The 23466-nt window shown below is 43.1% G+C and overlaps 1 protein-coding gene across 7 annotated transcripts in view; it reads right to left on the bottom strand.

The window, feature by feature from the left end:
- The window catches only part of LOC102398488 (ATP-binding cassette sub-family C member 4), a 171844-nt gene that overhangs the window by 75047 nt on the left and 73331 nt on the right, over nucleotides 1-23466 (bottom strand). For all 7 annotated transcript variants that reach the window (XM_045162549.1, XM_045162553.1, XM_045162554.1 and 4 more), the window contains 10 exons: nucleotides 21488-21589; nucleotides 17683-17772; nucleotides 16065-16256; nucleotides 11255-11349; nucleotides 10945-11031; nucleotides 5973-6069; nucleotides 3703-3912; nucleotides 2386-2526; nucleotides 1460-1497; nucleotides 799-893 (listed from right to left, as the gene is read on the bottom strand). In XM_045162549.1, coding sequence (XP_045018484.1) covers nucleotides 799-893; nucleotides 1460-1497; nucleotides 2386-2526; nucleotides 3703-3912; nucleotides 5973-6069; nucleotides 10945-11031; nucleotides 11255-11349; nucleotides 16065-16256; nucleotides 17683-17772; nucleotides 21488-21589 — 1147 coding nt within the window. The remainder of the gene's footprint in view (nucleotides 1-798; nucleotides 894-1459; nucleotides 1498-2385; nucleotides 2527-3702; nucleotides 3913-5972; nucleotides 6070-10944; nucleotides 11032-11254; nucleotides 11350-16064; nucleotides 16257-17682; nucleotides 17773-21487; nucleotides 21590-23466) is intronic.

Below are 23466 nucleotides of genomic sequence, written 5' to 3'. Positions count from 1 at the left end.
CAAAGATAACTCACTCTATCTTTGCAGAAAGCTTGTATATTTCCTGTGTGAATATTTAAAATTTTAGATGAAGTTTTCCTTTTAAAAGTATGCAATGCCACGTATATTCTAGGCACTGGTGTGAAAACAAAGAGCTGTGCTGATATTAGTAGGCAAGCCAGATGTTAAATTGATCACACAGTTATGGACATAATACCACTGTGATCTCAAGAAAGGAGGAGAAGGAACCCTAATGCCAAGACACTGGATTTCTCCCTGCTTAGCTTCTGCCTTAATAAATTAGTAAAGCCCAAGAGATGAGCAGTCTGGAGAAGGAGAGTTTGCACACCTGCGAGGCAGTAATGCTTTTATTTGGGACCCTGGCTGCCAGAGGATTTCAACCAAGGTCAATAAAAGCCAAGTTTCATTCAGAAAGAATTGGAACAATCTGAACCATAAGGTGGGGATCTGTTTCTAATCCCCTCACACATCCATAAAATGATATAAGATTTAGCTAAAGCAACCTATTAGAATAGACAATAGTCACATTTTTCCAGTGGCTGATTTTCTCAATATGCAATGCTGGTTTAACTTCCAAAATCCAGTACAGAGCAAATTAAGAGTCTTCATTCAACCTCTTTTCTTCTAGCAGATTTTTAAAATAATTATTCTAATTAATTCACAGAATAAATGCGGCTGGCTCAGAAACTTAATCTGTTAAGACATTACTGAATTACTCCTGGAAGCCCTAGTTGCTCACATGGGCTCATTGTAAGCGACTCAGACTCTCGGATAATAGACCAGATGACTCAACTTTACCTGAGTAAATTCCTAAATACCAGTTCAGATCGAGCTTCTCGGTTACATTTCCTTGTCCATTAACAGTGACATTTAGGGCACTCTGTTGATTGGCCCTAGGGAACAGGGAAGAAAAAAAGATTACACGATAGATACAATTAGGTAAATACAAAAAAAAAAAAAAAAATCATCCTTGATTTGTGAAGTCACTCAGTCGTGTCCAACTCTGCGACCCCATGGACCGTAGCCTACCAGGCTCCTCCCTCCATGGGATTCTCCAGGCAAGAGTACTGGAGTGGGTTGCCATTTCCTTCTCCAGTGGATCTTCTGACCCAGGGATCGAACCTGGGTCTCCCGCATTCCAGGCAAATCCTTGATTTAGGAGACATGATATATGCTGCAAAATGTTTCCCAGCTCACAGGGCCCTGTGTTTCTCTACTATAAAAAAAATTTCAATTTGAATCACGACTTTCAGCTCTCTGAACTGTCTGTGAGGAAGCTGCTAAGGATCACAGGAGGTTCACACGCCACCAGCAGGATCTTTACTTTTTCTTCAGGGAAACTACGTGAGGGTCAGTCAGAAGGGGAGGCTAAACAAGCCCGCCTCCCCTGCTGACTCTGTGGAAAAGTGAGGTTCGTGTAGATTTCACAGCACTTTGGGTCAGACCAGAAATCACTTACCAGTATGAAAGCCACCAATCCTGCAGGACGTAGGAAACCTGGAGCAGGAAACAACAGTCACTCACACACTGACATCACTGAGCCTCACACCCTGCTCACTAGGATGGGGGACGGAAAGGCTCCAGAATACGGAGACAGTCCTTCCAGCTCAGGTCGGTGCCAAGCCCCACACCCCAGATGACCACAGGTCAGAGGAGGGCATGCTACATTTTAATATCTCTAAAAGACACTGTTTATTTCTAGAACCTCTCTGTCATGTACACACACCACCACCAAGCTTCACTTATTTTGCTATGCACATATGACACTTTTCAATGCAAATTCCAGTGGACTGCAAAACACAGTGTTTATATACATGTCACGATTTTTCATAGGATAAAAGCTTGATAGGTACTGTGATGGCCAGTTTTCTGTGTCAATTTGGCCATACCAGTCTCCACTGATTCAACACAACACTAGTCCAGATGTTACTGTGAAGGTATTTTGTGGGTGTGGTTCACATCCATCATCAGAACTTACAGGAGATCACCCTGAACACTGTGGTGGCCTCGTCCAGTCGGACGAAGATCTTAAGAGCAAACCCTGAGGCTTCTTGGAGGAGGAAGAAATTCTGCCTCAAGACAGCAGGTTCAGCTCCTGCCTGAGGTTCCAGTCTGCAGGCCTGCCTTTCTAATTTCAGATTCACTCAGACAGATCCCACAACCTCATGAGCCAGTTATTTGAAAGAAAGCTCTTAATTCACATATTAAAAAACAATAATAATACAGTAAGGTAAACACAGTATAAATAGTATTAAAAATATCAACATTAGGGCACAAATCAAAATAAAAATTGTTCCTTTGCAGCTTATTTTATTTTTGTTTAATTAAATAAACAAGAGGGTTTTTTCCCATGGAAAAAAAAAAAAAATAAAAATCCTTACTTACCTGAGTTGCAAGGTTTACTAGAATGAGGAAAATGATGATAAACCAGTGAGCACCGGCTGTGAAGTAATTCTTATAAGCCTTAAAACCAACTTTTCCTTCCGAACGGGACTCCTCAGTTAGGGTAACCTGTATATTTTCGGTCTTGGAAGAAAAGGCAGAGAGAGACAAAAATTTAAATAATGAACCCTAAATCAACAATAACCTCCACTCCAAAGCTGCAGTGAAATAGACACAACTCATATGCTGGTAGGAGGGCAAGATCCTACAGAGAGAGAAGAATGTGGAAACACTGAGCCAAACCATGTATGCATTTACCCAGCCATGCCAATTCTAGAAATCGATCAGAAATAAGGAAATGTCATCTGCAAAATGTTACTCCTTTTCAGGTGCCTTTGCTTAAATAAACAGCATGATTAACTGCACACGTACAAAGTACCTGATTAAAGCATAAATGTAGATGCTTTCTCCAAAATAATACATGAAATGATATATAACCAAAGTATCCATGTAATTTATTTGTGCCCCTCAGTGACGACAGAGTGGTTCCTGAATGTGGAAGTTGAGGGACTAATCTGAATACTCATCAGAATCATCCCAGAATCCCAGGTATGGACAATGAGAGTCTGGATACTGAGAAAACTGCTAGATGATTTTAAAGGAGACCTAGTGCATTTGTCCATTTTTGTCTGTAGGATTTAGGATATATTAAACAGTCACATGGGCCAAAGGTTTGCTGCCTACTGTATATGCGAGATGACAACATATGATTCCACATCTTGAAAAATAAGAAAGGAAGATGGGAACACATTCCAAAGTGTCTGCTGTGTGTTGGGTGCTTTGCACCTTGGTGACAGAGGTGTCCTGTCACAGACCATCTGATGATGAAGCAAAACAATACCAGTCACCTGCAATGTCAGAATATTCCAACACAAAGCAAAAGCAGCTGTTTTAATGGAAGTCATAGCAGGCTAGGAATGAGGGATTCTTCAAATAACCATCTGGATGAATAAGGGAAGCCAGGGTCCACAAGAGCACATACAATTAACTATGGTAACAAGAGTTCCACTGTCAATCCCACATACATCATGCAAGTCATGGCAGTACAACCAGGACTTGTCTCCATCCTACGCCAAAAGGAGAAGCCAAATCAGGCTGGCTCCCCGCATGCTGTTTTAGTTCTATCAATTTCATGGAACAAAGCCGTGGAAATTTGGTGTCTTCTTTGGAACAAAGAGATGTCATAAACAGAGCAGACTGAAGGTCCATGAGGCCACCAAGAGCAACAGACCCGGGCATGCTTCAGGATGAGAAACTCACGTCTTGGCCCTCTGGAGTGGCCTCTTTCAAGGAGGGTCTGGAAGACTGTTGAGACCAAACCGAAGACTCGGAAAAGGTGCGATTCCTCAAGGGGGGACTTCCTGGAACCGGAGATGGTTCAGCCTCCTCATTCTCCTTCTTTAAAAGGGAACCAAAATCTATCCCGGATTTCAGGAACTCAGTGTAAGTCCCCTTTTGCACCATTTGGCCCTAAAACAGCAATAAAGAATTTGAGAGTTTGTTGTTAAGGTGTCAAATCATTTATGATATCTATCTTCTTTGTGAATTGTACCTTCTATCATTAAAAATATTCATTTCTGTTTCATTTCAAACAAATAATTTAAAAAAATGAGACGAATGGATTTTCATTTGATAATACTAACCAATCGTGCATACATGCATGTTATACATGCTAAAGCACTTTAATCGTGTCCAACTCTTTGCTACCCTATGAACTGTATAGCCTGCCAGGCTCCTCTGTCCATGGGATTCTCCAGGCAAGAATACTGGAGTGGGTTGCTGTTTCCTCCTCCAGGGGATCTTTTCCACCCAGGAATCAAACTTGCGTCTCTTATGTCTCCTGCATTGGCAGGCAGGTTCTTTATGACTAGCGCCACCTAGGAAGCTAATGGTAAACACTAATCAAGAGAAGTAAACTGATATTAAATTATGATGTTTGTAAGAAAATGATCTTGAGGTCTGAATTTCTGGTGGACAAATCTAGTTCAGTTCAAGTAGAACAGAAGTGAGCACTGTGGTCTCTGCCAAACCCTGTGTAAGGTTTGGGGACGAGAAAGAAATGTGTGCTCATGTGTTAAAGATGGAGTCCGTTGGGCACTTAGGAAAGCAAGAAATAACAGAGTTTGGTGGGAGGATCAGCACAATCTCTTAAGACAACATGGAAAGTTAGAGAAGCCTCATAAGACAAGCAGAAATTTTTAAAAAGTCCACTAGGGAGGATATTCCGTAAAAGAAATTTGTTGACACAGAGGTGGGCACTGGCACACCTGTGTAGGTAAGGGTCACCAGACAAGTCTTTGCTGACCACTGCCACAGTACCACATGTCTGTCTAGGACAGGGCCTGAAGAAACTGACCCTGCACAGAGAACCCAAGAGATATGACTTCATAGTCTTTAACACCTCCCCACAAACTTAGGAAGTTCTCGACTGATAATTCAGTAATTCCCCCAGAAAAACTACCTAAGAAAGGAGGTCATAAGACCGGGATGCTCTAATGCCTTGGTATGCCACAATCAAAAACCTAAGCCAGAAGCAAAGCACTTAAATCCAAGGATAACATAGGCACAACCCATCACCAGCGGCCAGTCTTCCCCAAATTAGGCAACTGCTTAAGCTACAGCCAGTCGACTCATCTTCTTCGAACACTGTGTGAAACATCATTGCAGCGTCCCTCATTTACAAAGTTACATAAAATAAGCTGCAGAAGATTTCTACTTTTTCACCATATGAAACAAGACTCAGCTGATTCACTCAGTGGTGAACACAATATGAGGAAAAATCCCAGGATGCAAACGAAACAAAGGAAGACAGCTCTAGTTAAGGCAAGTCAGGTGGCCCAGCATCCTGGCTAGGAAGCCCCTCTTTGGGAGAAACCCAGTGAAGCCTTTGGGGACCATTTGATACTGCAGAACAAGGAAATGATTCAGGATATACTGTACATCTTGTCCTCACCTGGGAAACAAAGTGCATTTACCTTATTTAAGGAAAGTTGCATGCAACTTTCTACTTAGTAAGATGCATTCAGAAACCACTCGTGGCACAAAGACAGCAATTTTACTTAACAACCAAGTATTAACAATTCCGGAGGGCAGCCATCCCCTCTCTGCTGTGAGGGAGGAATCAGAACAACTGTAAGGATGGTCCCCAACTCATCCAGGTGTGCTCACCAGGAGACAACTGGTCATTCTGACAGCATTGAGTTGGCCAGAAAGTTCACTTGATGAGTGAACATATTCTTCAATCAAGTTCTTGGTGACAATGAAAAATAAGTCTTTTCTTGTTGCCAACTCAATACTAAACCTGAGGTTGTCTTCTCAAAACAAGCCCCACGTAGGCAGGGCTTATTCTCCTTCTGCACAGGCTCCCACATGTATCAGACACAGAAAGAGATATGGGTCATAAGAAAAAGGCAAAAAACTGAAAGTTAAGAGGGCTTTGCCACAAATCCAAGCAGACTGACCTGCAGGGCAGCCTGACCTTCAACACACCGCAGTGCTAGCAATTCCAGAGACTTCTAGAAATTACTTACATCTTTTAATATCAGAATCTGACTTGCAGCTTTCAGGTACTGCAACTGATGAGTCACTAAGATTCTGATCTTCTCGTGCAAGGCTTGACAAATACACCTACAGATGGAAAAGGGACAGAATGCAAACACACATTAGTGGAAGTCAGCCAAACTGCAAGCATACATTTTGAAAACATAATGAGACAAAGACAAGACAGCAAAGATCTGTAGTTCAAATACCAATATGAATAAAAATACAAATTAAATACAAATTGATGAATTCAGCTAGGACCTCAAATTATTCAGCAACAAGTCTGATTCAAGCTCCAATAAAAAAAAGGAAAATTCTAAAAACCAGTCTAGCGAAACATGCATCAGCATGTTAAGTTGTTTTTCCTAAAACTGATCTTAACAATTATTTACATATTTCATGACGAAAAACAATGGAGCGATACTGACATTTCAAAAGTTGGCTAAATTAAAATACTAATTATTTTATTGTTATGTTGAGAATGAGAGAACAGTGATTGATGTCACAGAAATACACATACATTTTCCTTAGTTTCTTAAATGTTGCTTTATGATGTACATATTAACCACACTAAAAGAGTCATATTTTGTCAATAACCTTAGCCATACTCCCTTCCATAGACATATCTTCCTAAGTAACATTAGATGGAAAATGAATGCAAGTGTGGCCTTTATTAGTCTCTACAACATTCCCAGTGCCGTCCAGGAAGTAAATCTTACTTCGTGTGCACTGAAAATTCTGTCAATGTGAAAACGAAAAATTACAGGGCTCCAGTGACAACGGCAGGGGTCCAGACAGGTACTCTGGGAGCCTGAGGCCCTTGCAGAGCAAATCTCAGGATCCTGGGCCAGAGCTCAGCCTGTGAGTGAGTCAGATGGAGAGTCTGGAGGCCGCAGACTGCAGCTCAGTCCCTCTCATGAGCCTGACAACTAAACCTCACTTTCTTCATCTCAAAACAACGCCAATGACAACCCACCCATATGTTCTAAAAAATCAAACCACCAATCCGCTCAGTAAATGTCAGACCCCTTCCCTACTCCTCTCTAACCACGAGCTGTCATGTGCTTCGGACACAGGACAGAAAAGTCCTAAGGGGACACTGGGTCTGTGGTCAGAAGACTGGGGATATAGACACATATGCCATCGCTTCATCAAGTTCAAAAAGATTCATTTTTACCTTCTGACAGGTCTTAGTTCAGCTTTTGTGCTAAATTTCTTGACCAAGCATACCTTTTCAGTTTTCAATGGAATTTTTTGCTACATTCAAAAATTACCTGCTATTAACCATTGAAGGCAGATGGGCTGGTAGGTCCAAGATGGCACTAACCACAAGTTTTAAAAGGTTTCCTTTCTGACATTCCATCACAGATGAGGTAATATAAATAAGCACAATAAATTGATCAGTTTTAATGGCTAGGAAGAGTTTTATTCTGAATCTCTAGAAAAATAATCTTCCAAGTTTTGAAGAGTAAAGATTTCTAAGACATACCATAAAAATTGACTCAGCAATGAATTGTTTAAAATTATTCCTATACGAGAGCTGTGTTAAGAAGGGACAAATCTCATAGAATAGATCAAATATGAACAAAAAAAGAGTCCCTATCTTCATTCATACAATCAACAAACTTTGGTGAGGTACCAGGCACTGTCCCAAAAGCCATGGATACACCCACAGGTCAAGACAGCAAAGAATTCTCTGCATTGCGCACAGGGGGACACTGAACGCGTACAGGAAATGCCTATGGGGCTGTGATGTGTGCTCTGAGGGAAAGCAAGAGGGACTGCTGTCTTAGACGGGGAAACAAGGGAGCCCTGAGACTGTCTGGGGAAACATCCTGGAAGAAGACACAGCAGGTGCAGGGGTTCTGGGACTGAACACGCAGGGCTGAGGTGCCTTCCTGCATTCACAGCGTATGGAGGGTGGGGGGACTCATAAATGGTCAAGGGCACCCACTGAGGGCTGTGGGAAGCCAGGGGGCACGGGTGCCCCCTTGAGGAGCGGGAGGGAACGGCAGGGCCCACCTTTCTGTGTTCTGGGGCACTGCTCCTGGCTCTGGGACAGAGGGACCAGTGTGAAGAGACAGACAGGGGTGAGAAAGGACCCCACAGAGCCAGCACAGCTGGACACCGAGTGGGTGTGGGGAAGAGCTGGAAAGGCTGAGGTGGGCAGACGGCAAAGAAGCCTGTTCTCTGTTTGAGGACCTGGAGCTGATTCCTGAACGGGATGAGGTGGGGGTGGGGTTGTCTGAGAAGGGCTGGAGGGGGAGGGTGAGCTGTGTAGACAGTAGCATGAGAATCCGATCAGGACAGACATGAAGACCTGATGACACAGGAGGCAGCGGTCTGGCAATGTGGGGTTGAAACACATCAGGAGCCACAGCGGACACAGCTAGGACTTCATCAGTTCATCTAAGGCCCCTCACCTTCTGTAGCTGATAGAACCCACAATGCTCACAGCATAAAGTTGTAAAACTCATGAACCTGAATCACCTTGGATATAGATTCAAGACTAGAGGAAACTGTTAATGGCAAGCAGAAGTGTGAGTCACTCACTTTTAATAGAAAACACTCCCCATTACTAAGCTCTGACACGACCACCATCTCTCATAGCATGTTGTTCCATCCAATTTTCTAACTCGTTGAGAACATCCTCAGTTGCTGCTGAATGATTTCCTAAATTGCATTCGTGCTCCCTGCCCTAAGTTTCCCCAGAGAATGTGGTTCTGATTGGCAAACAACAATCCAAACAAGCTTGCTTCTATCAAGTGTACATCCAAGGTCATTAAACCCAAGAGCTATAAAAAAAAACTGCTCTGTTTGAAGGAGAACTTTTGAGAACTTCTGTGTAAGGACAAGAGAAATGAACAGGCTGAACTTCCAATGCTTCCAGGAGTGAGGAATGGCAAATGCAGCTTACAGCACTCACACCCTGTTACCAAACCCATGACAAGGCACTTCTCTATCAGGTCACAATCAGGAGGGGGTGGGAAAGCCGGATGAGACCACACAGCTGGAAGCAATGCCACAGTCCCTGCTCTCCTGTTCGGAACAATTTAATGCTTCTTTGCACTTGTTATCGCGGTGGTGGTGGTGGTTTAGTCGCTAAGTCATGTTTGACTCTTGCGACCCCATGGACTGTAGCCTGCCAGGCTCCTCTGTCCATGGGATTCTCCAGGCAAGAATACTGGAGTGGGTTGCCGTTTCCTTCTCCAAGGGATCTTCCCAAGCCACGGATCGAACCTGGGCCTCCTGCATTGCAGGTGGATTCTCTACTGACTACAAGGGAAGTCCCTTTTTATTGTGGTAAATAAAACATATCATTACATAACATGAAATTTACCACTTTGCCTATGTGTAAGCATACAGCTCAGTGGTATTAAGCCCATTCACACTGCTCTGTAACCATCACCACCATCTGTCTCCAGAGTGTTTTCATCACCCCAAACTAAGCACAAGTTACACACAGACTTTGGCAGAACCCGCCCCCGATCCTGCTTAGTGGATGTGGAATCCCAGGTCCTCGTATCCAGAGCTCAGCGCTCCTCACACGTCTCTCTCTCTCTCACACATGTGCAGACTCTGCTGAAGCCTCTCTACTTTGCAGTTGTGGCTCTGCTGTAAATCAATCATTTCCCCTCCAATTCAAATGCGGACACCTGAGAATTTGGTGATAAGGCCTTTAAAGACATAATTGTTACCCCTAACGACATTAGGTCTAATCCAATCTGACTTGTATCTCCAGAAGCAAAGGAGCCTAACACAGAAGGGCAGGGCCCGTGAACAGAAGAAAGCCCACGTGAGGAAACTGGAAGGAAGATGCTATCGGAGGCCAAGGAGACAGGTTCCTTAGAGGCAGGAATGAGAGCTGAGCATCCAAGTCTCCTTTTTCTGCCCAGTGTGGGTCCTTTCCGTCTCCTGGCACACTGTCCTCCTTGTAAACTAAGAGGTTTTGTGCAGTAACATCTGTAAGGGCATTGATCTCCGTGCACACAGCAGGGTGTTAATAAGTGCAGCTGGAAGGCTCATTGGCTTTAATAAGGTGAACAGCAGCAAGGGAACTAACTAACCGTGGGGGAGATGCAGATACTATTTCAGAAAAAGCGAGTTCATGAGGCTTTCAAAGAGTTCAGTCTAAACTCCACCAGAGGCCTCGGTTAGCATGACTTAGACACATTATACACAGAAAAACATCAGAGTTGTTCTACTTTAGAGGTTCAGTGGCCAAACAAGAGCAACAAACTCAACAACAAACAAGAACAACAAATTTCAGAAACACAACATGAGAGTCAGGAGTTCAGCCAGATTCTAGATACCTAGTTTCACAATCAAGTTACACATACATTGTGGATTTAAGTAAAAACTCTAGTAAGAATCCATGAAGCAATGTTCAATGACTGAAGACATGCTGAGGTGCAACAAATCATTCTCAGATTCTATACCTTATTCAGAATTTCTGAACCTACAGAATAATAGGCATCAACAAGGTCTTTCCACAGAAGCCCTATGTCAGTACTAAAAACATTACTTCTAACATGTCTTAAAAAAAAAAAGATGAAGGAAAAGGATAGGCAGCCAAGTACCAGATTTCTGAGTCCCACTCTCCGATTTAAAAACTGTAAATCTTCCTTCTTATTTCTGGGGTCTGGATCCATCCACAGTGTCCAGTTATCAACTGCAAGTAGCAGGAGGAAATCAGTCATCCATACCTCACTCCCTAAGGACAGACTCCACTCTCCTCCACACCCTGGAAGCACTTTCTGTATTTTCCTATCTTGACCTCATCATGATCAAAATTTCTCTACGATGGAATTTCTCTTCTGTAGAATGAAAGGAAGGGAGAGAGAGACACCAGGGCAGAGCCAGCTGAGTCTCTTGAAGCACAAAGGCTTTCCTGAGCTCTTTTCCCTGATCTTTAATCGGTTCGTGGAAAGCAGAAGTAATAGGAAACAGGAGCAAACTCACAGTTCAAACAAGTGCCTGCTGACTTCTGCGTCCACAGCGCTGAGTGGATCGTCTAGGAGGTAGATGTCTGCATCCTGATACACAGCTCTAGAAAACATAGAGAGACATCAGGACAAAACACTTCACACTCCCTGGGTCTTATCTCTGAATCACAATGGTGTCCAACAACTCCATGTTCATTCCAGGAGCCCAGGGAAGGGACCAAGACCCTGCTTCACACAGGCCCACCCGGTGAGGGGGGTCTGCATGCTCACGTGCACTAGGAGTCGCAGAGGAGGAGGGGCAGGATGGCAACTGAAACCCCATTTACCTTGCAAGATTGACCCGGGCTTTCTGCCCTCCACTCAGTGTGGTTCCCCGGTCTCCTATCATAGTTAGATCTCCATCCTCCAGAAGCTGTAAATCCTACATGGAGACAGAAAATGGAAAAAAGAAAAAGATTTAAAATGTGTTCTCCTCCTGCCATCCTAACCTTTCAACCTTAGCTCTACATATAAGTATTTTATGAACAGCAATGCGTATATTTCATAATGACTGAATTGTAATATTGAATATTAAAAAAACCTCATTTGTTCTGATTTCATAGGTTTTCACTGCATTTATGAATTTGACCATGATAACAAGGAAGTATTTATTGAGGATTGATTATACTCCAGGCATTATTCTCAGCACAGTGAATTCAGGGATGAGGAAACAAAGTCCCTCGAGTTTTTTTCCATGGTATGAGACAGACGATATGGAAAATGAACCTGCGTGCAAGTACTGAGGATAAGAAAGAAAAGGAAGCCAGCTCAGGGCAACAGAGAGTAAAGGAGGGAAGTTGAGTCCACTCTGAGGTCAGGAGGGCACGGCTCACAGAGTGGGTGTGAGCAGATCAGTGGGGGCGGGGAGGGGGACTTACATAGACTGCCTGTAACTCAAGTGATGCTGCCATAGCGAGCAGAGTTCATAGAGTTTGTTATCCACTAAACCTCTCAGGCATCATCCTAGGATGCACAGCAGCACTTTTCTGCAAATGAAGCTGGAGCTTCTCTGTACTTTAGCAAATTTGGGAAGAACAGAAATGGCACAGTGAAGCCTCCAGGATAAGCAGCTTTCTGACCTTCTAAGTCTCAACTTCTTCTACAAAATGTGCTGCAGAAACAAGAGTCACTAAACTCAAGGATGCTGTGAGGGTGTATGAACACCCTCCATGAATGGAAAAAGGACATGGACTGATTATAACTTGCTACTGGTGAATGAGGCTTACTTTCTCATCAAACCAACACTGGGACCCCATTCATCGTGTGGATCACAGCATGTAAGGCACATGACCACAAGGAGAAGAAAGAGACTGTCTCCATCATCACCCTCCCTGAAAGCCACAGGCGCGCGCACACACACACACACAGGTTCCCTGCTCACTGGAAGCTTAACAGGGGTGCATCCAATGAAAGGCAGCAATTGCTCTGTTGTGAAAATTCATCATTATTTTACTTTAATTCTTGCTTTTGATTTTCTGGAGATACAGTAAGCCAGTTTAAGATACATTCCCAACCCTAAACACACACAAATAGTTTACTTGGTCTCGGTTTTACTGGTGACAGCCCCTGAAAACTCTTTCAGTTTTTAATGCCTAGATTTTATGTTGCTTTGGTTTCCTTCACAAAACAGCACCATGCTGTAGCACGGCAATGTCAACCATGCTCTGGAAAAGGCACTTAAATCCACTCTTCCATTTAGCACAGCTGGGCCCCAAGAAACAGGCTCTCTCTGAGTCCGGGAGCAGGACTCCGAATATGCTGTTGACTCTGCAAACTATTTATGGGCCAGCCACAAATGGGAAAAGCATTTCGCAGGATTTGAAGTAAAAATCCAAGTCAGCCTAATTTTCCAGCCACCATTTTCTGATTAGGTAAAAGCGGAAAAAGTCTGAGTTCAGCATATAATACAATGCCTCCCACGGACAAGAAAGTTTTTATTTATTTTTTTTTAAAACCAATTCCCAATGAAGAGCAGACACACAAACTACAGGGAAACTAGGAAATGGCTCGCTGGTTTGATGCCATCAGCCCGGAGCACATGGAGAGCCCTTCAGAGATGCTGGCTTCTTGGTGTAGAAACAGCACAGAGCAGACTGTTGAGTTTCTGTCAGAGGAAGGCTGGATTCCTGAGTCAAAGCAGGAGGACCCTGACTTTCATCACACCTGTAACTCCATTTCACCCATGGCAGAGCACTATGATTTCCTTTAAAGACAATGAAACTGGGGCCTTGTTAGGTTCAGAAAAGAAGCCAAAGTCACAGAGAAACAAACTCAATCCCCGAGCCTCATTACTCCTAAGCCTTGTCGTTTAAGCTCAACCCCTCCAGCTGACCAAACATTATTGGCTTATTCCCTGAACTGTGTTGTGTAACTCACTATACTGTCACTTTGAATACGGCATCAGCTTAATTCCATGTTGCCAAATGTGATTACTTCATGTTTTATTACAGAAATGTTTGCAGCTCAATGAACTTAAAACACTTGCTTCAATTAGATCTAGTTATCATGTGTCTAGTTGTTATTAATGCATGTGATACACGAAATGCTCCTTTTTCCTGTTTTATCTTCCAGGTGTGGAGGAGGGGGGGTCACCTGTTAGAAATATTTTTTTGTCTGTATGTATGTATTTAGTTTGTATGCATGTATTTACAGAAAACCTGGTAGGTTTCCATTTTACAAAAGTTGCCACGTTTACTGCAATAAACCCATACCTCCCTCATTTTACAAGCAAGGAAACAGACACCTCAAATTACAATCCAAGATGACGGTCTCCAGAGGACACACTTTTTTTTTTCCCTACTACACATGCAATCTGTCTCTACGAGTAAAAATACCCCCATGGCACCTCTACTGTCTGTGACTGTCTTATGTCCATCCATTGAAACGTGGATTCCAAAAGGAGATAAGCAGAGGCTGCAAAAATGCATTAAGTGGTTCCCAGGTGTCATGCAGACCTGGCTGACCCCTTGGTAATCAGAGTCATAGCTGACATTTCAGAGCAGCAGCAAAACCTCTTGGAAACACTCTGACCCAACGTCCTCGTTTTGCAGCAGTAATGTGAGATGCCCAGACAGGTAACAGGACGTGTCCAAAGGGACAGGAGCCAAGTGACAAAATCGGGGGAGGGACTTGGCTCCCTTCCTGCCAAGGAGGGAATGGGCATGAGGGGCCCTGCCTCTATGCTCTGACCACGCAGAGAAAAGGAGGGCAGCTGAATGTTTATAAATGTCACATCACATACGTCACTGGGCAGCGCAGTTCTGCAGGGCTCCTTCCCACCAGAGTCTGTTACTCATGCAGCCCCGAGGGTGTGTGAAGCCCCAGGACACTACCCCACATTACTGGTCCAATCACCCCAAAAGGCTGCCGCAAAGCACTGACCGTTGTGGATCTGAACCTGAACTGCAAATGCAGAGATGGGGTGTTTCATCTCTCTAAGCTTCAGTTTTATCAACAACATAGAAAACACTGGTAAAACATTAATAACTCATACGCCTTTTTATGTATGCTTGCATGGGAATGACAAAGATGATCTGGACATCAACTCTGAATAAATAGGAGCTATTGTTTTTACTGGGACTTTCCAGGTGTCTCAGTAGTAAAGAATCCGCCTGCCAATGCAGGAGACTCAAGATACGCAGGTTTGACCCCTAGGTTGGGAAGATCTCCTGGAGGAGGAAATGAAATCCTCCTCCAGTACTGTTGCCTAGAGAATCCCATGGACAGAGGAGCCTCGTGGGTACAGTTCACTGGGTCACAGTCAGGCATGACTGAGGAGAGTTAGCACGCACAGAGGTGTTCTTACTACTTTACATTTGCACTTACCCTTTCCTTATAATCTTTTTTTAAAAAGCTACCTCAATCCTGCCAACCCTACATCATTTCTGCAAATGAAAAGTCTATTTAAAACAACTCAGGAAAAAGAAATAGAAAAAAAAAGAACAAGCAAACAATTCTCTTATGTCCACAAAATCATCAAATGCTACTCTATGATGTTCAAGTCACTGTTCAAGCAGAATAACTATTTTCTCACAAGTCTTCACCCCCACACCTTTGAAAGGCTGTCCAGCCTTTTTCCTCACAGTATAAAAGAACAGTCGGATGTCCAGACTGCACTGAACTGACCCAGGGGGAGCCCTTTAATGCTATTATTCCCTGGTTTTTATAACCTAAGAAAATAACATAGCATCTAATCAGTATTTACCTTTTTTCCTTTCCTTCCATCAAATTATCAATATATTCTCCGACTAGGTAAGCCCAGTTTGCATAACTGATTCCCTAATTTTATTTACTAAATCTCCACGTACAGTAAAATGTTTAAATTTCCATTTTCTGTGAAACACAATACTGTGCCTGAAAACAATCTCTCCTCCAGTGAAAATAGGCTGTAATTAAGAAGAAATGTTAAAGGAGTCGTTTTTCTTTAATTACTAAGGAAAAGCAAAGTGGAGAGGAAAACCTAGAGACAGAAAGGGACTAAGGAGGCATCAACCAAGTGCAGGAGGCAGATCTCATGAGGAGTGAAGGAGGTTTCTCAGTGAGATGATCAACAGCATGTAAGCACTGATGAGAGTGCTGATGACAGTCAGGAATTTGACTGTGATCATTATTTTTCAGGTGAAATAATGTGGTCTCTTTTCAGTCTCTGAGAGAAAAGCTAATGAAATTTTTACTGATAAACTAATCTGAGGTCTAGAATCTGCTCCAGAATAGTCTGGGGTGGGGGTGGGGCAGGCAGAGGGCAGGAGTGGAGATGCAGCAAGACTGGCCACCATCTGAACCGGGGTGAACCTGGGGGTGGGTACATGAGGGTTCATTACACGGCGCTATTTTTATAAAGTTTTGTAACTGTGCACTAAAAGAGAAGTAAAAGTGAATGAAACTGCAAAAGACGAAACAATCCCCACCCCAAAAAAAGGCATTCTGTGTCGTTACGACATCAGAATTCAAACAGTAGCATATGTGTGTGAATGTTCGTGAGAAAACCAGCTTCAAGTATTAAACAACACTAAAAGATCTTCTAACAGACCTTGTAGCTTAAACCAACATGATCGTCATTTGAAATCTGAGCATATGCAACTCAAAGTCATTACTCACCTTTTTCAAAGCACAAGCCTTTATTACTTTTTCATATCGTTCCTTTTCATATTTCTTCCCAAATAAAATGTTACTCCTCACAGTTCCTGAGAACACCCAGGGCTGCTGAGAAACATACGCGATCCTCCCGTGCACGCTGACCTGTCCCTGGTTTGGGGGCAGCTCCCCCAGCACAGCGCTTAACAGTGACGACTGAAAGAGACGGGAACACACACGCGTGAACAGGGTGCACTCAGGACAGAACACGCCCTGCAGCACAGCCGACCCCACCCTGGCGCTTGACAAATGATAGAACACTTTCATTTAGAACAGGATAAAGTACAGTTGTGGCAGTTGCAGGGAAAAAAAAAAAAAAAGAAAAGAAATAGCACTATTGGTCAATATAAACTAATGAATGAATATATTCAGTTGATAAGTAACATTATTATTAATATAATACTAAAACAACCTAAACAGGCTTCCCTGGTGGTTCAGACAGTAAAGAATCCACCTGCAAAGCAGGAGACCTGGGTTCCATGCCTGGGTAGGGAAGAGCCCCTAGAGGAGGGCATGGCAACCCACTCCAGTATTCTTGCCTGGAGAATCCCCATGGACAGAGGAATCTGGCGGGCTACCGTCCATGGGGTCACAAAGAGTCGGACACGACTGAGCGACTAAGCGCAGATAACAACCTAAACTGCCCAACAGTTTCTCCCAAATGAAATGCTAAACTCAGCAAAGACTAATTAAGAATGTTTAACATCCTTAACCAACAAAACAGCCTAGCAGGGTGCATGGTTCATGTATCTAATGTTTAATTCAGCTGTCCCTGCATCCCAGGCATCCTTTACTTATCAAATATTTGTTCTTAACAAGCTTTCTGTGACTAACGTATCCAAAGATGATCATTTTTTAAAAAAAAACCTCTGGAGTCATGTTTCAAAAAAGTCCATCGTATAGGACCTCATCACCCTCTCATGTACATACCCCTCATTTAGAACTCTGTATTTTGTTCTTTCAGACGACGTTCCTTCGTTCAAATCTTGTCTACCACACAGAAGTGGTGTGTCCATGTCCACACATCACAACACTACCACACTGGGCTGAAATAATCTGTCTGCCCTGGAACCTGGTTGCCTCTGGAGGGCAGAGACGTTGGAGTCTTGCTCTCATCTGCACCTTTAGCTCCGGCACGTGGCTACACATTCACTACCCTGGGCACTGACGGGACCAAGTCACGTCACGTGAGGAAATGCTCAAAATTCCCAGAAGAGCAGCCTTTCCAACCTCCAGACTCCCTGGAGGGACAACCATCAGAAAAAGAAGACCCCTCTATCTCATTCTGTCCTGAACAGCCGTCAGAACAATAATTTCCTTCACTGACACGTCAAAAGCCTGACAAGCAGTTTCCAAATGTGCAACGTGAAGCCCCAAGAAGGAAAGCACAGTGTGTATTTATCCAGATTCATCTGGCCACAAAACCTTCTTGAAAAACTAATGTTCCATGGAACACACCTAGAGAAACACTGTTCTAGACACCCTCAATTCAAAGTGAATTATACACAGCTCTGGGCTCCCTCTGAGAATTTAACAGGGGCTGTGGCGTTGCATCAGGCTGACAAAAGGCGTGACAACTTACCTTTCCTGCTCCCACAGGTCCAACCACAGCTAACAGTTCACCAGGTCTGACAGTAAAGGAAAGGCCTTGTAGGGTTGGGGTGTCTGATGCCTGCAAATATACGTTTAGAAAACTTTGTTCATCTCATTAAAATAACACAAGGAACTCTGAAAAGTGGAGAAAATAATATATCATTGATATGCTAATATAATGCATATTTTCCTCCTTTCTGTTTTAAGATACTGAGCCCTGGGGACCTTTTATCCCAAAATATCTTTGAAACAGCTTTAGTTTGCCTTTAGGAAGGCTCCTTCTTTTTACCAGATTTCAATACGACACTGTTTCAGATACTCACAGGATTTAAGGACTGAAATGACAAGTCACATGTTCAATATGTACCTGCATGTTGCACACTAACTTACTACAATAATATACTTAAATGAATATTCAGTATGGGAGGTTTTTAAATCAATTGTGTATTTTCATTATAGCCCTTGGTTATGTCAACTTCAGTATTGTCCACAAGGTGGCAGAATACATACATATCATGCCTGCTCCTCTACTAATAATTTGATATCTCCTCTCACCTCTATATTTTCACTTGGTAAAGAATGAGTCTTACTAATGCTCAGCAAGCAGCAGAGAATTTGATATGATATAGTTGCTCTTGGTAAATAAAGTCACATAAATGATAGTCAAGGCTCCAATTTAACCAGAGCTGTAGTTTCACACCAAAAACAAAACAAAACCAAAAAGAGGAGAGGATTAAGTATAACATCATGGGTCACTGATAATGCCTCAATTTTATACCTCTTACATGCTAAACAGAGAGAATAAAGTACTTCTACTGTAAAAGCAAAAACAAACCAGGGAGTTACGTGTGATGGTCAACAATCCAACACAAAGGAGAACAAAGTATTCATCATGCCAATCACAGGTCATGTTCATGAACAAACTTAAGGGTGTTATGTGCGTCATTACGTATACTGTATTCTTTTTTTTTTATTTTACTGTATTCTTAACTGCTAATTTTTTTAAAAGTAGTTAAATGTCATTACTTAAAATGCCAAAAAGACTAATAAACGATGTTCTAAATGAAAAATTTCTCTGGAAAAAACTGAACCAATTATAGATACAGTCGCTTACTAAAAAAAAAAAAAAAAAAATTATTTATAATCATCAAAATAACTATCCCTAGATTTTAAAAGAGACGTCTTTTCACTCCTCTCTTTTTAATTGACCCCTGGATTCCGTAATTATTTTTCACTCAGAAATACTTCATTATTTTCCTCTCACAACGGTTCGTGATTCCTTGGACAAAATACACAAGCATAGCTTCCTGTTGCAGCCCTTCAGTTGGGCAGGGCAAAAATCATGGACTTCCCTTCCCGTTGGGGCTTGAGGCTTTTCATTACTAAAATACTAGCCCCAGGTTTCATAGGAATTACAAAGCTATCAGTAAGAGGCTAGGTTTTAATACATAAAAAACACTTTTAAAGCACCCTCCAATTCTTTATTCTTCTCTAACATTTAGGGCTTCTATTTTACTACTTTTCACTCAGCTAAGACTAAAAATAGTGAGCCACCTACAAACATCAGCTCCCTGTCACCAACCCTCACAGTTTGTCAGGGCGAGACACTGAATTCACTCCCAGTTCAGGCTTCAGGATAGGGCACTGCTCTGTTGTGCCCAGAAGGGGGCAGCACTGGACTGCTCACTGCTGCTGGGTCCCCTCCCCTCTTGGTTATCCTGGCTCAGGAGAGGCTGGGTCAATAAGCATCATCAGCTGAGCCCCACTCCGGTTTCATGAATGAGACCTGGATCCTGAGATATTCCCCCACCTGCCCGGCTGGTTATGGCGGGGAGCATGTTACAAAGCTCATGTCTTCCTCCGGCCTCCCAGCCCAGCAGGGGTTTCATTCAGACTCAGCTTCTCTCTAAATCTCCAATGTCTGTGTCCCTCCCTGCTCCCAAGGGCTCTCTCACCTATGACCTAACCTGACAGCCCCTAATTACTAATGACCCCAGCAAGGGACACGTTCCTTCCCTAGGCAAGGCCAGAAGGCTGTGATATACTGTAATGCAAATTGCACAGAAGTATCAGAACATGCTATTAACTTCTTTGGACTAAGAGCAAAAGAGTTCACTTTAAAATGCTGCATAGTTTGGAACAAGATAAATTTGGTAATGTTAGCATTTACATAGTAGCCCTTATAATGGAATTTTAATTCTGCTTTCCATAAATGTTTCAAGGTATTATGATGAGAAATACAAAAATAGGAGGGAAAATCTATAATACTAAGCTAGGAGCAACTACCAGGTTGGAAAAGTCACCTTGTTTGAATTTCCATGTGCAAAAGCTGTAGGGGTGTATTATTATTTATTTGGAAATATACTACTGTTTTGTAGGTGCAGAGGCAGGTACTGAATCTGAAGTAGTGGCACACTAAGTCGTGTCACACACTCAAGTGGCACAATACGTAGTGTCACAGGCAGGAAAACACACGAGTCTACCAAGGTCTAGACACTTAACTGTGGTCCCCAATGCCACCAGCAAAGAGGCTCTTCCACTGTCTGCACAAGTAATTCCCTTCATGGAACTCCCTCTCCTGGACCATGGGCTCTATTTACCCTACTATTCCGCACTCTGATTAATTCCCTGATAGCTCAGTTGGTAAAGAATCTGCCAAACCAGTGCAGGAGGATGTGCACAGAGAACCATGGAACCAGGGAGGCGGGAAACTTTCAGTCCCTGGTAAAGGGGGAGGCGCTGCATGTACAAGTCTGATAGTGGTCCCTATTGTTTTTCTGTTGTTTTTTTTTGTTTTTTTTTTAAGTGAAAGTGAAAGTCGCTCAATCGAGTCGTACTCTTTGCGACCCCATGGACTATACAGTCCATGGAATTCTCCAGGCCAGAATACAGGAGTGGGTAGCCGTTCCCTTCTCCTGGGGATCTTCCCAACCCAGGGACTGAACCCAGGTCTCTCTCACTGCAGGCGTACTCTTTACCAGCTGAGCCACAAGGGAAGCCCTTTATTTCATAAATAAACCAAGTGCTGGAAAACCTCCAGTTCTCCCTGTCAGCGTCCACACACTGCAACCCTTCAACTGGCGATCACTGGTGCTCACTATGCCCACCTGCTGTCTCCTCCCAGCCCCTGGCTGCCAACAAAGTAGCCAGAACCATAGAGAAGCTTACGATGGGGAAGTCCCCACCCTAACTCACAGCAAAAAGCCTAACTCAGCAGTAAAGAATCTGCCTGCAATGCAGGAGACAAGGGTTCAAACTCTGAGTCAGGAAGATCTTCTGGAGTAGGAAATGGCAACCCACTCCAATATTCTTGTCTAGGAAATCCCATGGACAAAAGAGCCTGGAGGGCTACAGTCCATGTGGTTGCAAAGAGTCAGACAGGGCAGAGCACACAAGCGTGGTCTTACTAGGCTGCAGTGATGGTCTGACAACATCAAGGCAAAAAATGTACACTGATTCCCAAAAACCTGCTGTCTTTAATGACTGGTTGTGTATTTGTTGGTTAACCCATATCATACTGAGGCATTTTCTCTCCAATGCTGCAAATTCTACCATTACAAACATAGGTACTTTAAGTTCCAAATGGGTTAATAGTTCTCTTGAGAGCAACATGCCAAATGTCTTAGGCTGACTTTACACTGAATCTCCATCACATGCAAACCTTATTCCTCATCGAGAATTTTTATAACATACTTTCAGTAAATGAATAAATCACATTTATGCCATATATAAAACCTTAACAGTCTCCAATAAACCTTTCAGCAGTCAAGATCTTATAACAGAAGGTTTGCTACCTTATCCCAAAACGCAGTGAAATCTTGCACATTCACGATCATTTTACCATCTGATGGCAGTTGAGAGTGGAGCTGTGTAATCTCATCAAGTAACAGGAAGTTCTACAAAAGAAGGAAACACACAGATCAGATTATTTAAACTGTAGGAACAATGAATAAACAAAAAGAATTGCTTCCTTGGAATTTGCAATAAAAAAACTTTATGCAGCCTATATACTGCATGCCAACTGTACATAATGTGTAGTTTACACTAGAACAAACTAGATAATATATACATTATATACTATTATAACATACAATGAAGTATATGTGTATATATATATACACATACACATATATGCACATTATAACATAAAGTATATTATATATATACATTATTATAATAACATACAATAAAGTATATTATATATATATATATATACACATGGAACGTGTTCTGGGGAGGATTGTAACACCCCACTCAAAAAATATAATAAGGTCCTAACCCCAAATACTTCAAAACACAACTTTATTTGGAAATAGAGTTGTTGCAGATGTAATCAATTAAGGTGATCTCACAGTGGATAGGGTGGGCACTGGACCCAATAAGACTGGTGTCCTTATAAGAAGATAGACACAGAGACAGAAAATAACCATGTGATTATAGAGACAGAGGCTGGAGTGATGGCAGTTACAAGTCAAGGAGCTCCAAGATTCGCCTGCAAACTCTGAAGCCAACAGAGGAGAGGAAATGAGTTACCCTTGAAGGATTCAGGGGGATCCTGACTCTGCTGACACCTTGATTTCAGACTTTTAGGCTCCAGGGCTGTGAAACAACATAATTCTGTGGCTTTAAGCTACCAAGTTTGGGGTACTTTTTATGGCAGCCCCAGGAAATCCAAACAGCGACTTAAAGGGACTCTTGCATGAGAGAAGAACAAAATATCCTTGTAAGCAACTTCGGTAATTGTAAGCAACTTGTAAGCAGGGCGGGTAATTCTAGGACCGAGAGGCAAACCGAATCCCCACCAACACAGGTGGCAACTGACACAACACGTGAGGACGTTTGAGAACCGGAACAACACATGAGCAGGGACCTTCTCTGCTAAACATCATGCACGGCCTTCAAGTCCTCGACATCCTCATCTATCATGCCACACAGCGACACATGTGTTTGCACCTTCAACTTCAAAAGAACAACTGGTAAAAACAACACAAAAACCTGCTTCTGTGCAGGAAAAGGAAGAAGAGATCCCTGCATCTCTCCAGAGACCAGCTGGTGGGAGTCACAATCCACTTGTTCCCTCCTCCTCCCATCCAGGCTCACCAAGAACCTGGACACAGGGCACGGGTACTCCTCCCCGCCCTGAGCCCGTGTCCAGCAGGAGGAAGGACGGACGGACGGTGGTCTGAGCACTCCTCTGCAGACTCTCAACCACCGCAGCCTGAGTTCTCTCTCCCCACCACCTGTCCCATCGTCAGCCATGTACCAGCTCGCGCTTGTTCTGACACAGCTTATCTCTCTGCCAATTCTCCATTCCTCTTGAAACAACATAATTTCAGCATCTCACTCACTATTAATTATTTCAAATACTGATATATATATATATTTTTTTCTTTTCCTGGTTCTTTCCCCAGCCCTCCCCACCACCACTGACCCTACTTCAACACCATTCCCTCTTGATCTCATTACACAACTGAACGTGTCCACCACCTTTAAATACCCACAATATCCCACCAACACCTAAGTCCACAGTCTCCAAGTGGCCTCTGCCTAGACACCCTGAGTACTAACCTCATCTATCCTTCCAGCCCATCTCAAACGCTAATCCTTCTGGGAACCAGCTCAGAACCCTCGAGGCTGCCACCATCCTCCCCACCTGTGAATCCCCGGAGGGATAGCAAATCATATAGAGAGGAGACACTATGTCATTCATTCACTTACACTGTCCAACTTCAACTAAGACTGAGCCCTGCACAAAGTCAGCCCATCATGGGCA

The sequence above is a fragment of the Bubalus bubalis genome, chromosome 13 (genome assembly GCF_019923935.1).
Source record: "Bubalus bubalis isolate 160015118507 breed Murrah chromosome 13, NDDB_SH_1, whole genome shotgun sequence".
In the NCBI taxonomy this organism is placed as follows: Eukaryota; Metazoa; Chordata; class Mammalia; order Artiodactyla; family Bovidae; genus Bubalus; species Bubalus bubalis.
The sequence above is the reverse complement of the archived record's forward strand: the minus strand, read 5'-3'. Positions and strand labels throughout refer to the sequence as shown.